Genomic DNA, 17,363 nt, shown 5'->3' with positions numbered 1-17,363 from the left:
TGATAGATTAACACTCCTCAGAGCAGCCATTTGCAGATAAATCAGAAACTAAAAGCTAAAACTTGTGTCTAATATTGCGTCTCACACACTGATAATTCACAAATGGCTTCAGGCCTTTTAACACTCACAGAATATTATATATAAATATATACACACACTTTTAAATAATAATGTAAGATAAGCTAAAACGTGATGATCTTGGTGGAGCAGCTCCTGCTCTGTACTAACTCTGTGTGGAACAGATTGCTGTGTTTATGTCACAATAAACAGATCTGCTGTTTGTGCTCTGTGAGTTTAAAAATGCTGTAAACTGTTAAATTAGAAAAACAGAGAGAGAGAAAACTCATCTGCGGTACCTTGCGTACTCTATGGGTGTGTTTCCGTTGGCGTCTGGAGCTCCAGGGTCGGCTCCATACACCGAGAGCAGCTCCACCTGCGACACCTGCCCTGCTTTAGCCGCAACATGCAGCGGCGTGGTGCCTTTCTCCTGCTCAAACAAGCCAGAGAAAGGTAGAACAAAGTTTTACAAAGTTTTACAGTTACAATTCAATTTTATTGAACTACAAGCTTCAGTACAGCTTTCATACAGTAAAGGCGCAGTGGGATTTTACCGGATGGAAGAAGTTGGCTTGAGCTCCAAGTGAGAGTAACCGCAGACACGTGTCCAGATTACCTGTCCGGACACTGGAGTGAAGTTGCTGAAGATTCAAAGACAGTGTTTTACTGTAACTGTTAACTGTGCATTAGGAACATTAAACCAGGCAGCACCTAAACAATCAGACTGCAAATATTACACACACTGCAGATTCACACTGGATTAAAATCACTCCACAATTATTACAGTCAGACTGTAAAACTACACACTGCAGATTCACACTGGATTAAAATCACTCCACAATTATTACAGTCAGACTGTAAAACTACACACACTGCAGATTCACACTGGATTAAAATCACTCCACAATTATTACAGTCAGACTGTAAAACTACACACTGCAGATTCATACTGGATTAAAATCGCTCCACAATTATTACAGTCAGACTGTAAAACTACACACACTGCAGATTCACACTGGATTAAAATCACTCCACAATTATTACAGTCAGACTGTAAAACTACACACTGCAGATTCATACTGGATTAAAATCGCTCCACAATTATTACAGTCAGACTGTAAAACTACACACACTGCAGATTCATACTGGATTAAAATCGCTCCACAATTATTACCGTCAGACTGTAAAACTACACACTGCAGATTCATACTGGATTAAAATCACTCCACAATTATTACCGTCAGACTGTAAAACTACACACTGCAGATTCATACTGGATTAAAATCACTCCACAATTATTACCGTCAGACTGTAAAACTACAGACACTGCAGATTCATACTGGATTAAAATCGCTCCACAATTATTACCGTCAGACTGTAAAACTACACACACTGCAGATTCATTACTGGATTAAAATGACTCCACAATTATTACAGTCAGACTGTAAAACTACACAATGCAGATTCATACTGGATTAAAATCACTCCACAATTATTACAGTCAGACTGTAAAACTACACACTGCAGATTCATACTGGATTAAAATGACTCCACAATTATTACAGTCAGACTGTAAAACTACACACGCTGCAGATTCATTACTGGATTAATATCACTCCACAATTATTACAGTCAGACTGTAAAACTACACACACTGCAGATTCATACTGGATTAAAATCCCTCCACAATTATTACAGTCAGACTGTAAAACTACACACACTGCAGATTCATACTGGATTAAAATCCCTCCACAATTATTACAGTCAGACTGTAAAACTACACACTGCAGATTCATACTGGATTAAAATCCCTCCACAATTATTACAGTCAGACTGTAAAACTACACACACTGCAGATTCATACTGGATTAAAATCACTCCACAATTATTACAGTCAGACTGTAAAACTACACACACTGCAGATTCATACTGGATTAAAATCCCTCCACAATTATTACAGTCAGACTGTAAAACTACACACATTGCAGATTCATACTGGATTAAAATCACTCCACAATTATTACAGTCAGACTGTAAAACTACACACTGCAGATTCATACTGGATTAAAATCACTCCACAATTATTACAGTCAGACTGTAAAACTACACACTGCAGATTCATACTGGATTAAAATCCCTCCACAATTATTACAGTCAGACTGTAAAACTACACACTGCAGATTCATACTGGATTAAAATCCCTCCACAATTATTACAGTCAGACCGTAAAACTACACACTGCAGATTCATACTGGATTAAAATCCCTCCACAATTATTACAGTCAGACTGTAAAACTACACACACTGCAGATTCATACTGGATTAAAATCCCTCCACAATTATTACAGTCAGACTGTAAAACTACACACACTGCAGATTCATACTGGATTAAAATCACTCCACAATTATTACAGTCAGACCGTAAAACTACACACTGCAGATTCATACTGGATTAAAATCACTCCACAATTATTACTGTCAGACTGTAAAACTACACACTGCAGATTCATACTGGATTAAAATCACTCCACAATTATTACAGTCAGACCGTAAAACTACACACTGCAGATTCATACTGGATTAAAATCACTCCACAATTATTACTGTCAGACTGTAAAACTACACACGCTGCAGATTCATACTGGATTAAAATCACTCCACAATTATTACAGTCAGACTGTAAAACTACACACGCTGCAGATTCATACTGGATTAAAATCACTCCACAATTATTACAGTCAGACTGTAAAACTACACACACTGCAGATTCATACTGGATTAAAATCACTCCACAATTATTACAGTCAGACTGTAAAACTACACACTGCAGATTCATACTGGATTAAAATCCCTCCACAATTATTACAGACAGACTGTAAAACTACACACTGCAGATTCATACTGGATTAAAATCCCTCCACAATTATTACAGTCAGACTGTAAAACTACACACACTGCAGATTCATACTGGATTAAAATCCCTCCACAATTATTACAGTCAGACTGTAAAACTACACACACTGCAGATTCATACTGGATTAAAATCACTCCACAATTATTACAGTCAGACTGTAAAACTACAGACACTGCAGATTCATACTGGATTAAAATCACTCCACAATTATTACTGTCAGACTGTAAAACTACACACACTGCAGATTCATACTGGATTAAAATGATCTCATAATTTAAAATATATAACCTTAATAAAATAAAGGTAATCCTGATTTTGCAGGATTTAAGAAACTTCTGATTTTGACTCCAAGGGGAAAAATCTGTATAGAACAGAGTGAAAGCACAAAAACAGGATAAACGTGCTCACCTTGCTCAGGTCCTTAGCAGTACAACTGTCCTCATCGCGACAGGGTGCCCGATGGACGAAAGCCAGCATTTGATATTTGGCTCTTATAAACTCAGCTTTGTTCGGGCTGTTGAGGAGGAAAGATGTATGTTTATTGCTACACACTGTTAGCATTTGTCAACGTTTAACCGTTTTCCAAAATCTTCTTCACCTGTTACTCTATCGAATGCCTGCTGTAGCCGAAAGGATCGTCATACAGTCGTATAAAAAATGAAGACACCCCATGAAAACCTGTCTTGTTTTTTTTTTTTTTTTAAATATAAAAGTTTTTTATATTTAAACTTATGGACATCCGATCTTCCCTTTCACAATAACGTGTAATATCTGTGTAATATAACTGAACAAATAAAACGGAAGAAATGTCTCTGAAAAATTATTAGTAAAGTCCAAATAACAGAAATAAAATTTTCTTGTGAGTGAAAAAGTTATGACACCCCACATTTATTACTACTTAAAATGCCTAAAATTAAAATCAGGTGCAGCAGATCAGATGAAAATTATTAGAACATCCAGCGTTTTGGAGAAGCCAGTTTTATGTAAACCTTAGACATTTCATTTGGTTTGGTCATGAATGTTGACGTGAGTAGTATCAACACGGTCAGATCCACGAAGCTCTCTGAGGTTAGCGATTTATATGACTGTGGGGAGGCATAGGAACAATGGCAAATCAGCCATTCCACTGTCCGGAAAATCATTTACAAGTGGAGAACATTTAAAACTGCCAACATGGCCATGCCTGGTTCCTATCACCACCACTGTGAACAATTCTGACTCTGTAAGTTTCTCTAGAACAAAGCACTTCACACCAAGCCACCCTGAATGAGTTAACTATGCTGAAATTCCCAAAAATTGGTGGAATTCCCGTTCATCATTCTTCAACCAGACCCATTCTCTGTTCCACATTGCTGAGACACTAAAGCACTCACTGGAGTTTATCCTGAGGACTGGCCTTCCTCTTGCCGCTCGTTGTTGAGGCCGAGTCCAGCAGAGACTGCTCCCAGATAGCGTTCGATCCATTATTATACAACGCCTGGACCATCTGTGGATGAGAGGAAATGGCTCTGTTAGAAGAAAAGTCCTGAGGAAGAGACCACAAAATGAATGGACAGCTAGAGAGTAGCATTAGAAATGAGCTACTGTGTTTCCTATCACTGTATAAAAGAAGCTCCACGCTGCCTTTATTGTTGATAAGCATAAACACGTTCATAAAAGAAGGGAAGCTGTAATAAAGGTCAAGAGTGGACACAATAAATATGTACATAAAATGCAATGTTATATGTAGTTGCTGAGGCTTTTGTATTATTTTCTTATTAAATAAATATTTCCTGTTTTTCTCTGACACTGAAGAACAGAAGACTGAACTAAAGCCGTGCTGTCAATCAGGCTTCGAGCACGTGTGTGTGCAATAAGTGGTCTCACCTGTGCTTGTGAGGCGAGACCACTTCTGAAAGGTGTATGTGTGTCTGTGTTCTATGCACGTGCACTGTAAGGTCTCCCTCATGTATGTAAGACACATTTTTATGGCACTTTATTTATTTTGTTTACACGCCACTGTATCAGCTCCACTGGGAGCTCATTGTCGGTCTACAGTTACAGACTGTAGTTTACTGTAATGTCAGCACAACACACGATAATACGTCACTGCAGTGCTGAGAATGATCCACCACCCAAGTAGTACCTGCTCTGTGGGGGTCCTGATCTTTGAGGAAGCATGTAGAGAAACAGATGGACTACAGTCTGTAACTATAGGAAGTGCATCTATATGGTCAGTGGAGCTGATACTGTGGCATGTAAACAAAATAAATAAGGCGGCCAGTCAGAGTATATAAGCTCAAAAAATTAGACACCTTGTGTGTTTAAGGTGGTAGTAACTTCAGGCTTCTGCAGATGGCACGAGGATGACCGGGCTATAAATGCTGCACACTGCAGGGTGTGCGACAGGATTCATAGATTGAGAAAAGGTGGTACAGTGTAGTGAATGTCTTGCTCAGTGTGTGGAAAATGGGTCACAAAGTGGATGTTAATGATTGGCAAAAAGGAGTGACTGCACAGTGTGAAGGAAGTAGCTGAATCTGTAGGTGTGTCAAAGCGTACAGTCATACAGGTCGACCAGCAGAGGCAAAAATCCCAGTCTACAGGAAATTCTCATCAGAATTGCAGACGAAAGACGAAACTGATGGACAGGCCTTGCCGGCATGTTTCACAGCGTGGGAATAAAAATTCCGGGCAAGAAACGCTTCATGACTAAAAACATGTTATCTGGTCAGATGAATCTTATTTTTGCCTGTATGTGAACGATGCTCTGAGTCGTGTTCACTGTAGACCTCAGGAGGCATCCAATGAGGACTGTGTGCAAGGTTTGGTTCAAGCTGGAGGAGCTCTGTGATGTTCAGGGAGTGCTTTAATTATGTGGAAATAGGTCCTTGTGGTGGTTGTGGTGACAGTAAATTTGATCCACAGTGCCCACATTGAGCTGCTGGTCAACCAGGTTTTGCCTTTTGCTCATCATCTTACTGAGGAATATGACCTTCTTATCCCTGTATGACAATTCTCGCATTCACAGGGCTGCAAATGCGACTGACTGGCATGATGAACATTCAGGATCATCCACACATCTGTGTATACACACACAGACAGTATCTCACAAATGTGATATACCGTGGTAGGACGCCACCTGTGCAACAAGTCCAGTCGTGAAATTTCCTCACTACTAAAATTCCACAGTCAACTGTCAGTGGGATTATAACAAAGTGGAAGCGATTGGGAACGACAGCAACTCAGCCACAAAGTGGTCAGACACGGGTCAGCAGATGCTGAGGCACATAGTGCGCAGAGGTCACCAACTTTCTGCAGAGTCAATCACTACAGACCTCCAAACTTCATGTGGCCTTCAGATCAGCTCAAGAACAGCATAGAGAGCTTCATGGAATGGGTTTCCATGGCCGAGAAGCTGCATCCAAGTCTTACATCACCAAGCGCAATGCAAAGCGTGGAATGCAGTGGTGTAAAGCGCCGCCACTGGACTCTAGAGCAGTGGAGACGTGTTCTCTGGAGTGACCAGTCACGTTTCTCCATCTGGCAATCTGATGGACGAGTCTGGGTTTGGCAGTTGCCAGGAGACGGTACTTGTCTGATTGCATTGTGCCAAGTGTAAAGTTTGGTGGAGGGGGGATCATGGTGTGGGGTTGTTTTTCAGGAGTTGGGCTCGGCCCCTTAGTGCCAGTGAAAAACGTCTCTCACTTGTAGCTGTGTTGGAGGCCAGGAGGTGCGTACGAGGTGGCGTATTTGTGAGCTGTGGCGTCCAAGACTGCGATGCACACTGCAACACTGATCACAGATCAGCACCGCTCTGTTCACCGACGCCCAGTGTGGATCTGTTAAGACAAACAAACAAACAAACAAACAAACATCATTAACAAAAGCACTGGCAACAGCTCTGCTCTGTTCACTGACGCTCAGAAGGGAACTTTACAAACAAACAAACAAGTAAATGACAGAGATGAGTTTTCTAGATTCTTGCTATTCGGAAAGCGTCTGAACATCCCAGCAGAAATTTTTTAATACTGCTCTGAAAAAACCATATAAACATGAAGGCTGCGGGCAGTTGGTCTCAGATGATGCACATTAAGTGAATAATGTTGGAGAATAATCGTATTTTTTGGTTGATGTTGGTAGCGATCACAGCTTAGATGTGCCTAATTCATTTAACACGAGATGCAACCCCTGTGTTTCAGTTCTATTATTAATGTACCCTGACCAATTTAACCTCACTACTTCGAAGGGCCTAAACTACGCAATCACACAAATAGCCACTCACACGACTGCAGAGGAAGGGATGACGTGGAGCAGATTTTGGCGGAAGGCCCTACAATCATCAGTAGCCCACAAGGCGAATCTGGCCCGTGAGCCAGTTTTCTCCCCACAACCGTTTTTCAGTTCTGTTAAAACCACGTGGTCAAGCACTGAGCTGTTCTAGCATCATCTGGAGACATGCATTCTGACCAGTTCTGGCATTCGCATATCTGTAAGAGTTTCGGGGAAGGAAAAAAAAGATCCGACTTTGGCCAAAACTAACAGAAGGCTGTAGGCTTACTGTTTCGGATGATTACACTGGTGTCAGAAGGCGAAAAAAATCAGCAAAGAAATTCAGCAGCACACAGAGGCGAACTTAGCTACCATGCTCTTTATTAGCAAGAGCTTGATAATTTAGCTAGAAAAGAGGTGGTCAATACGGCAAAAATACTATAACCGTGACATTTTCACGATGAACATGAATCATCACAGTTTATCTGAGATTTTATTCAGTGTTTTACAAACTGCACTGCACTAAACACACAGGCCTAATTATGCTCTTTGGAAGAAAACATGTAGTTAGTCAATGTTATTTAAGTAATAACGATATTCATGACATGCTTTTCCGAGAATAGCAGGAATTTCATGAGCGTAGCAGGAATCTGACAATCAGCGTTCAGTAGCAGTAACACTAACCAGTCAGCGCTCGGTAGCAGTAATGCTAACCAATCAGTACTCAGTAGCAGTAATGCTAACCAATCAATACTCAGTAGCAGTAATGCTAACCAATCAGTACTCAGTAGCAGTAATGTTAACCAATCAGCAGCAGTAATGCTAACCAATCAGTACTCAGTAGCAGTAATGTTAACCAATCAGCAGCAGTAATGCTAACCAATCAGTACTCAGTAGCAGTAATGCTAACCAATCAGTACTCAGTAGCAGTAATGCTAGCAACCTACTATCCAAAATCTGTTTGCTGAAGAAAAATTAAGTTAAATACAGGATTTTCATTGCTTATTTAGTGAAATAAATCCACCTACTTTCTAAGCTTAAAGGAACATCTTGAACAAGTGGTTAGAAACTATTTCAACTTTCCGTTTTTTAGCTCTTTAGCTACATCCACCCCATTCCCGGGCGCCCTCTGGCATTTTGCAGCCCTGTTTTTGAAATAATGGGAGAAATAAGACGTGGCGCTTAAACCAGGTCTGGGAAAAAGGCTGAAGCCAGAGAAGCAGGAATCTTTAGTTACAGTTACAGACCATATTCCTTTAAAACTCATCAACACTTACACAGCTGGTTAGCTATTATGCTAGCTAGCATAACTGCTGCACAAACTACACAGGAATTTTCTCCCTTTCATTTAAACTCTACATTTACAGCACGTAGCGCCTCCGTTCTGCCCTTCAGACCTTAAATTTGCCTGTACTGAAGGCTGAGAGACTCAAGTCGGACTCGTACGGACATGTCTGCTAACTGCTTTGTGTGGCTTAAAGGGAAATTCCACCAATTTGTCCATAACATGTTAGCAAAGCCATTCAGAGCGGTTTGGTGTGAAACGCTCTGCTCTAGAGAAACTTAAGAGCCAGAACTTTTCACAGTGGTGGTGATAGGAACCAGACGTCCACCTCTAAAAGCTCCTCACACAAAGTTATTATATAAAAATGCTAATGAATATGTTGCCTGATGCCTGAGACACTGTTTTAGGATAATTTTGAGATGAAATTTTGGCCTGAAACATTTATTTTAAAGCATATTCATGGCGGAGGTGAGCATGTAGGGCGTGGTGAGGCAAATACGTCAATAAGGAACTGTATTTTTTTCAGATTTTCCACTATTTTACCATCAGAAACATTACTTAGAAGACTTGTGTAGGTTCACTGGTGGTTTTGGATGGTAAATGAAATTGCTATATTTGCGTTGTAGTCATGGTGACCCCTGGTTCCCATCACCGCCACCGTAAAGACGAGTCAAATAAATCACTTTGAATGACTCTGTTGACATCTTAACAATTTAATTATACAGAAATTTTAAAAAAATGGGTAAAATTACCCTTTAAGCTTCAGATTTTTGCGTTGAACTTTTTTTTTCCCTTTCTTGCTGTTGGTTGTTGGTGTGCAGTCCTTAGCCTAACAGCTAGCTAGTCAGCTGAGAAACGAGAGGTTCACCAATATAAGAACTGTAGGCCAATGCCTATTTTCCAGAATTTGTCAAGAACACATCTGCCAACGATACATAATTAAGCAATAGAACCCGAGAGGGAGTGTTATCGTGAAATAACATCACGGCTGTGATTTGGTCGCCATGGATCATCACAGCCGTGATGTTATTGGCGATAACACACTGCTCGAGTGTTCTATCGCTTTAATACAGCAGCGAAATAAATACAGCAATAAATGAATAAACTGAGCCGTGAACGCGGCGTTTAATACGTTTTAATGCTCAGTTCCTTCCTCCAGATTATAGTTCCTATAAGCAGCTTGTTGCAAAGTAAGAAGTAAAAACGTTCAAATGTCTTGAGCGTCTCCTACAGCTGTCAAAGTGGTTGCTTAGCAACAGCGTCTCAGCAAAGTGATACAGTCTTTCTGAAAAAGCTGTGATGTTATGGCGCCCCTCAACCAATCAGCTTGGCCGGAATTAACTGTTGTATAAACATTTATAATAAGTATATATCTGGACGAAATCCACCTGGATTAGCTTTACAGAGCGCAATAAAAACGACATCAAACATCAGTTTGAAATATCAGCCAAACTTAAATTCCTGACCAAAGCCGATTTTTTAAAACTAATTTTCTGCTGATACTGATATGATTCTGATATAATTGCGTAGCTCCAAAGTAAAGCAACATCAGCCAGCATGTCTAACAGATGGGGTTTATTTTTTACATGAAGCCCAGTTTGACTACAAATCAAACCCCTTAAAATCCCAGGCTTTTTACCTACTAACACTTTTCAGTAACTACAGGGACATTCATGCAAAACTGCCTGAGCTACACTCTTAAAAAATGATGGTTCTTCAAGGGTTCTTCAGCAAAGAAAATGGTTCTGTACAGAACTATGAACACTCAAAGAACCATCTGCATAATTAAATGGGTCTCTGGTGAAATGGCTCTTCGGACTGATGGAGAACGCTCTGTATATGTTTCTAGAAAGGCACCAAAAAGAGTTCGTCTTTCGTTACAAGTTTGAAACCATCAAAAAACCATCTGCAGCACATTCTCCGTCAATCTGAAGAACCATTTCACCAGTCAGAGACCCATTTAATCATGCACACGGTTCTCTGAGTGTTCATAGGTCTATATAGAACCATTGCCTTTGCTGAAGAACCCTTAAAGGCTGAAGCGTTTTAAGTGTGTTTTCTTAGGTTATAGAAGTGTGTAATAAAACTCTAGGCCTGCCGGTGGGCCCTGGCCATTTAGAGGTTAAGGTACTTTGTCTTTTATTTACTGAGGCTTGAAAGGGAAACTGCATCATTGCATTTACTTAAAAGCAAGAATTAAAATCTATTTTTAATTCTTCTAAACAGCCAATTAAGTAAACAACCACTAACAGGTGAGTCTGGATTCAGTCAGAATAACTTGACTGAATGCTCCAGAAACAGAGTGAGCGCCGTATCAGGCAGTGATCAATACCCATTAGGCTTATTGAGGCTATTGACCCTCAGAGAATGTAAACGCGAGCACTTCTGGGGGATCTGTGTACATCAGCAGCCTCAGCTAAAGCAGTCCAGCAACGGCTGAAGAAAGAAAACAGCTGCTGTCGGAAGAAAAACCTCGTATCTCCATTTTTGTCATTTTTCGGTTTTTGGTGTAATTTGAAAACACGTGTTTCTCTTTACATTGTGTGTAAATTTCATGATGAATGGACCAAAAGAAAAGACCCAAAATGACTTGGAAAAAATTCTGGTTCCATAGACTTACATTACAAGCAACGTCAGTTTTTTCCTTCTCCTGTAAAGTCACCGTTTTGGAGATACGAGGTTTTCTTCCAACAGCAGAGACGAGCAACATCCACAGTCGTATCGTGACTGATCCACATCGTCTATTACTGTCTTTTGTGTTTATGTCTTGTCTTTACAGGTAGAATTTGTTTCTGCTGGTTCTTCAATGGTTCTTTAGCAAAGAGAATGATCTAGATCTATACAGAACCATTGACCACGTGTAAAAGTTTCACTGCATGGTGAAACGGCTCCTCAGATTGATGAGGAACGTGCCGTAAATGTAAATACAGCACCAACAAAGGTTCTGCTACTGTTACAATGTCAAGCTTATAACAACAGCAGAACCCTTTTTGGTGCCATATAGAGCCATTTTCAAAAAGGTTCTGTATAGAACCATACACACCACACTCTCCATCAGCCTGAAGCATCATGTCACCATGCACAGAATCATTTAGCCGTGCAAATGGATCTAGAAGAACCTTTGAAGAACCATTGTTTTTAAAAAGTGTACAATAAAGTAAAAACATAAACCAAATTACTTAAATGTATCTAGAACCATACCCAGCACACTCTACATCAGTCTGGAGCATCATCTCACCGTGCAAAGGACCATTTAAGCGAGCAAAAGGTTCTATATAGATGCTATGGTTCTAAGTAGAGCTGTTCCCTTTACTAAACAACCCTTAAAGAACTCTTTTAAAGTGTAGAATAAAGTGAAAACACAATCCAAATGTGTTCAGTCGGAGCTGTGAATTTCCGACAGAGCCGTGAACTTCAGTACGTAACTGCCGAGGCCTAAATAAAGCGCAGCAAACATTTTCGTTTGTTACTTGCATTTAGAGCGAAAAGCAGAAGTGGCCCTCAGCACTTCCTTCTATGGCCTGAACTGAAAGAGCTGTTTCACAGCCTCCAACGCTCGACACGCGGCCGAGCAGCGCTGCTTCCTCTTCAGCAGATTACATCTGACCACATCACAGCGCACATACGCATACACACACATGCAGAGCGCAGCTGAGCCTCACTGGCAGGTGGAGGGGAAAGCACTGGGGACAACCTGCAGACGAAACCTGGAAGCCTGAGTCTCCATAAAGGCGCACAAGTAACTAAAAATGCTCATTTCCAGAGGAGAACGAAGAGAGAAGCATTAGGGTGGATAGGTTGCTATGGTATTTTAGGCGGTTTCTAGGGTGTTGCTAAACAGTTGCTAAGGGGCAGTTGCATGGGAGTTAGTAAGTAGTTGCTAGTGTTTCAGGTGGTTGCGAGGATGAGGCCAGGAAGGTGCTATGTTATCCCAGGTGGTTACTAATGTGTTGCTAGGCGATTGCTATGGTATTGAAAGTGGTTGGAAAGGTTTAAGACACTGGGCTGTTTACATATGCATTCTATACAGCAGTACAGCTCCTCCGATTCAGCCTATGGCTGTTTAGCCCCACCCATTCTGCCTACGAGAGTTTAGCTCCACCCATTCACACTACAGCAGTTTAACTCCTCCCATTCAGCCTGCAGCAGTTTAGCTCCTTCCATTCAGCCTACAGAAGTTTAGCTCCTTCCATTCAGCCTACAGAAGTTTAGCTCCTCTAATTCAACATACAGCAGTTTAGCTCCTCCCACTCAGAAGTTTAGCTCTACCCAATTGGGCTACAGCAGACAAAAATAAAATGCAAGAAAAATGTAAAACATAGAGCCTTCAATAGACCCTCTAAGACTAATATATGTAAATAATCTCTATTCTATAGGCTGCCCTGTATCGCACCTCATTCACTCAGTGGGCAGGGCTACACTGCTGAGGGCTGTGTGTGTGTGTGTGTGTGTGTGTATGTGTGTGTGTGTATATATATATATACATATACACACATATATATACGGTTTTTTATATTGTGGTGCTGGTTTTCATGACATCACAAAAAACACTGAATTTAAAAACAAGCTTTTATTGCAGCTTTGTTTTTATATATGGAACGAAGAGTAAATGGTATATTTTGCAACTTCTAATAATGTTTACATATCGAATCAGCATATTTTCTTTTTTTATTTGAGTAAATTTGGTTTTTGGACTTTTTAATTGACATGTCATTTCGACCTTCAGTAAGGACAGATAAAGCAAAACGGCTCACTTAAAATGTCAGGTATATTACGTTGCTCAGGGACGAAAAAAGGCCAGTGCGTCACTGAGAGAAAGTGTGGATGAATCATCTCGTCCCTTTTGAGTTACGCGAGATGCCCAATATGGCAGGGAGAAAGCAGTGGAGACCCGCAGGGGTCCCGGAAGATGAATGGCGGCGTGACAGCCGGCGCGGCAGAAAGAGCAACTGTTTGTCTGAGCTGGCTGCCGAATGAGAGGCGAAGTCACTTCCTTCGAAGCACAGGAAGCGTCCGAGGACAGCTGCAAGGAGCCGTGGCGCAAGAATCTCTCTCTCTACCTCCGCGTCTCACTCTCTCTGTTGCCACCTGTCTCCCTCTCACCCCGGGGCTAAAATAAAACCCAGGCCTGAACGGCTAAATATATTCACACCCTGACAACAACTGGCTGCTCCGACACGGCTACGCGGGGACGCCCCGAACAAGCTGGACCACTGACCCCGAGAGTTTACAGACTGACCCTGACTGTCCATTAAATCGGGTCTCCCTTCTCAGGGGGGTGCAGACGTGACCGGTTATTTTCAGCCATAGCTTTATTACAGCCGGCTCAGTCTGTAAAGTCTCATGGTCATGAACATCCCGCCGTCTCTACAGAGGGACTGACACAGCTAGTACCGTACTGAAGCGACAGTTTGTTGAAAATTCAAATGTAAACAAATTTCCCTCCTTATCCCAAATGTAGTCAACCAGCTACGACATGTTTGTTGTCTGAAGTTTGCTTCTTTAGTTTCAGCCCTGAAGCTAGGAGGCTAACATCGCTACGCAATGGACCCTTATAGTCACCGGTTAGCGCAAACCAACATCTACTCGCCTCAAGCTGTGTAGGCCTCGCTACACCAGCTGTAAACTCGCCTAGTCGCGTTCCAGAGAGATTTTCCCATTTAAAGGCTAGAAAACCCCCTATTATGATGTACAATGAAGATGGGAGTACCTGCTGAAAAACCACAACTGCTTTTGTGGATTTTCAGCAAATGTTTTGATTTTGTTTTCACTTTTTGCAGATTGCTAATGTTCATGCTAGGACTCTAAGTATCTTATTTCAGCTGTATAACTGTACCAACACTCAGTTCTGGAGAAAATTCTCAAACGACAGAAACGACAAAGCAAGACGCCACGAAGCTAACAGATAAAGTTAGCATGGGCGCTACCTAGCTATCTAGATCTCCTACTCCAGTTTGGCTCCATTTCTCTGACTGGAAATTGCGTCCCTTTTGCGCTGAACAGCGACAGAACTGCTGTTCTCTTTACGGTTTTGTTCAACGACTGAGGGAATGTTAGCTTAGCTTCATGTGTTAGCCTGTGGCTAGGCTAGCAGTCCGGACCGCCTCACGCCACAGAGGCTGCCATAGCCGTACGCCGTGTTTGTGTAATGCACGCCGGGCCTCATAGTGAGAGAAATACCATGAATTCTGACAAACTGATGGATTCGGTGACATAAAATACCGCATAACATGACAAATGAAACATTAAACTGTCGTTTTCACTCCTCTAAAGGATCAAACGGACTTGCTGATGTGGTTTCTGACACACTGCTTCTTCTCAGAAGCACATTAGCATTGCTGAAAACAGTAGTAGCCGTCCCGAAACCTACATTTTGTTTACACCTTTGTCCATGTTTAGAAATAACCGAGTCAGAATCCACATGTGCAGTGATTTAAGCATGCAGTTAGCACGCTAGCTAGCATACAGAGGCTTCCTTTAAGTTAGCTGCATTAGCTTTGAAGCTAGAGAAGCTAACTTCACGCTCCAAACGTGGTTTTTGGCTGATTCACTACATTTAGCGTGAGCAGAAAACTGTGAATCTGATTGTTCACCAAACTGTCACATTAAATGAGGTCTCCCTCCTCAAGAGACGTTATTTTGAGACATCTTCATGGTCACGTTGACAGGGGGGTAAAGCAACTTTGACATTAGGCGGTTTCTCCAGGGGGCCCCTTCAGCTCTAGCGTGACTTTTTGACCTCGTATAAAGCCCAACAACTCAAATACAGCCGTTTTACCAGTGAGCCTACACTTAAACAAGGGGAACACAGTGATAAATCCAGAAAAATATGGTATTTATATCTCAAAACTACTGCAAAACAGTGTTTCAGACATCTCAGGCACTGAATTCACAACCATGTAGTAACTTTGTGAGGAGCTTTTAGAGGTGGAAGTCTGGTTCCTATCACCACCACTGTGAACAGTTCTGACTCTGTAAGTTTCTCTAGAGCAGAGCGTTTCACACCAAATCGCTCTGACTGACTCCGATTACATCTAAACATTTATTTAGACAGGGATTTTGGAGAATCGGTGGAGTTCCCCTTCAAGTGTAACCGGCTGGGAAGAAGATCCAGACTCTCACAGAAAACAGACGCTGAAAACCGACAGTTCCTCTCACTAGAAAGCCCACCGAGTGTCATATTACAGTGGTCTGAATGACAGGAACATGTGCGTTTTTGTCTCTGCCCCTCGACAGTGATGATAATAACAGGACTTGACTGAGACACAAAGTTCATCGGGGCCAAATGCCATTTCTGTCCGCGAGAGTCACTTCAGCCTTACTTTACCGAGCCGGCCTGCTCAGACAAAGCAACTGCATTTAGCATCTGTAGCGTTTAAAGGAGAATTCCACCAACTTTTCAAAACTTCTCCATAATTAAACGGTTGAGATGTAAACAGAGTCCGTCAGAGCGGTTTGGTGTGAAACGCTCTGTTCTAGAGAAACTTACAGAGTCAGAATTGTTCACAGTGCTGGTGATAGGAACCAGACGTCCACCTCTAAAAGCCCCTTTATGGAGGGTCATAGCACGAAATGGTCAGAAAGATGTTGCACGGTTCTTGGTGGAGGGGTACAGGTACATGCAGGGTGTCATGAGGCAAAATAGTCCCTTATTGTTTTCGGATTTTCTATCTGTTTCATATTCCATATAAGTAGGTTCACTGGTCGTTTTGGATAGTAAATAAAGTGGCTATATTTGTGTTGTAGTCATGGCGACGGCCTGGTTCCCCCTATCACCCCCACTGTAAAGACATCTCATTCACACCAAACCACTCAAAGACGTACCATCGCACGCACTGAATTACGTGGAAAGTTTGAAAATGGCCTGGAAAAACAGATGTTATGCAGAACAATGCAGATTTTTGCTTCTTATGCTTCTTTAATACGCAGCAGCTCTGTATCAGCAAATCTAATTCGACGCGTTCAAAACAGTCAAAGCTCCTCCCACCTTCAAGATGCGTCATCAGGAGGTGGGTTGCATTTTAACGTGGAATTCTTGCCCTGGAGACGATTGCAGCACCACTTTAGGAGGTGGGTGGGCATGTGTACAACAGATGTGCATATAAATCACATTTTGGGTTTGGTCCGAAGTGCCCCTTTAAAAAAAAACCGCCACCTGTCAGTGGACAGTCCACTCCGCAGTGGACACGACGCCTACCAGCACACTTTAGTCACGTTCTCGGTCCGGAAAGTGAAGATAGCAGATATAAGAAACCGTTAAAATGCATTCAAGCGCGTTTTATACAGTCAGACGAAGCTTCTCCGAATTTTCCCGTTCCACCTTAAATGGTGCAGCAGTTACAGTCCGGCGCCCTGTAACTGCTGCACCATTTAAGGTGGAACGGGAAAATTCGAATAACTTGGCAACTTACCTGGTAAACCACAGTCCGCGCACACTTCACTGCTTCTCCCCCGTCTAGACATGTTCTCCTCCGCTTTTAATCACCATTCAGCCCCGAACTGGACCTCTAAACCCCGAAACTGGCATCTCTACCCACATTACAGCCCCGCTCGCATCGATGGAGGAGCATATGGCGCTCGGAGCCGAAGAACGCCGCGCTCCTGCGGAGTTAAAGAACAACTAAAACTAGCTAGAACTAACGCAGGTACGCAGAACCCCCGTCCAGCAGCGCCCGAACGCCCACAGACCCGCTCAGAAAAGCCGCCCCTTTCGAGATGCACGGCTGCGGAAACTCTAGTGAGGAATTTCAGCTCCTCTACAGCAGCGAGAACCCGAGCCGCTCTCTCTCTCCCCAAGCCTCGCTCTATGTCGCTCTCCCACTCTCTCTCTGCACGGGAGCCCCGCAGCGCTCTCTG

General features: G+C 42.2%; 1 protein-coding gene across 9 annotated transcripts in view; it reads right to left on the bottom strand.

Moving 5' to 3' along the window:
- git2a (G protein-coupled receptor kinase interacting ArfGAP 2a) overlaps positions 1 to 17,273 on the bottom strand; it is a 42,969-nt gene extending 25,696 nt beyond the window's left edge. For 3 of the 9 annotated variants that reach the window (XM_017709297.2, XM_017709300.2, XM_017709299.2), the window contains exons 1-6: positions 16,919 to 17,273; positions 6,659 to 6,792; positions 4,345 to 4,457; positions 3,380 to 3,485; positions 612 to 698; positions 357 to 487 (exon numbers count right to left, since the gene is read on the bottom strand). In XM_017709297.2, coding sequence (XP_017564786.1) covers positions 357 to 487; positions 612 to 698; positions 3,380 to 3,485; positions 4,345 to 4,457; positions 6,659 to 6,792; positions 16,919 to 16,970 — 623 coding nt within the window. In that variant the 5' untranslated portion in view covers positions 16,971 to 17,273. The remainder of the gene's footprint in view (positions 1 to 356; positions 488 to 611; positions 699 to 3,379; positions 3,486 to 4,344; positions 4,458 to 6,658; positions 6,793 to 16,918) is intronic. The other 6 variants (XM_017709301.2, XM_017709302.2, XM_017709304.2 and 3 more) reach the window with 4 other exon arrangements.
- Between the last annotated feature and the right edge of the window lie 90 nt (positions 17,274 to 17,363).

The sequence above is a fragment of the Pygocentrus nattereri genome, chromosome 20, assembly GCF_015220715.1.
Source record: "Pygocentrus nattereri isolate fPygNat1 chromosome 20, fPygNat1.pri, whole genome shotgun sequence".
Lineage (NCBI taxonomy): Eukaryota > Metazoa > Chordata > Actinopteri > Characiformes > Serrasalmidae > Pygocentrus > Pygocentrus nattereri.
Note: the sequence above shows the minus strand (reverse complement) of the source record. Positions and strands in the feature narration are given on the sequence as shown.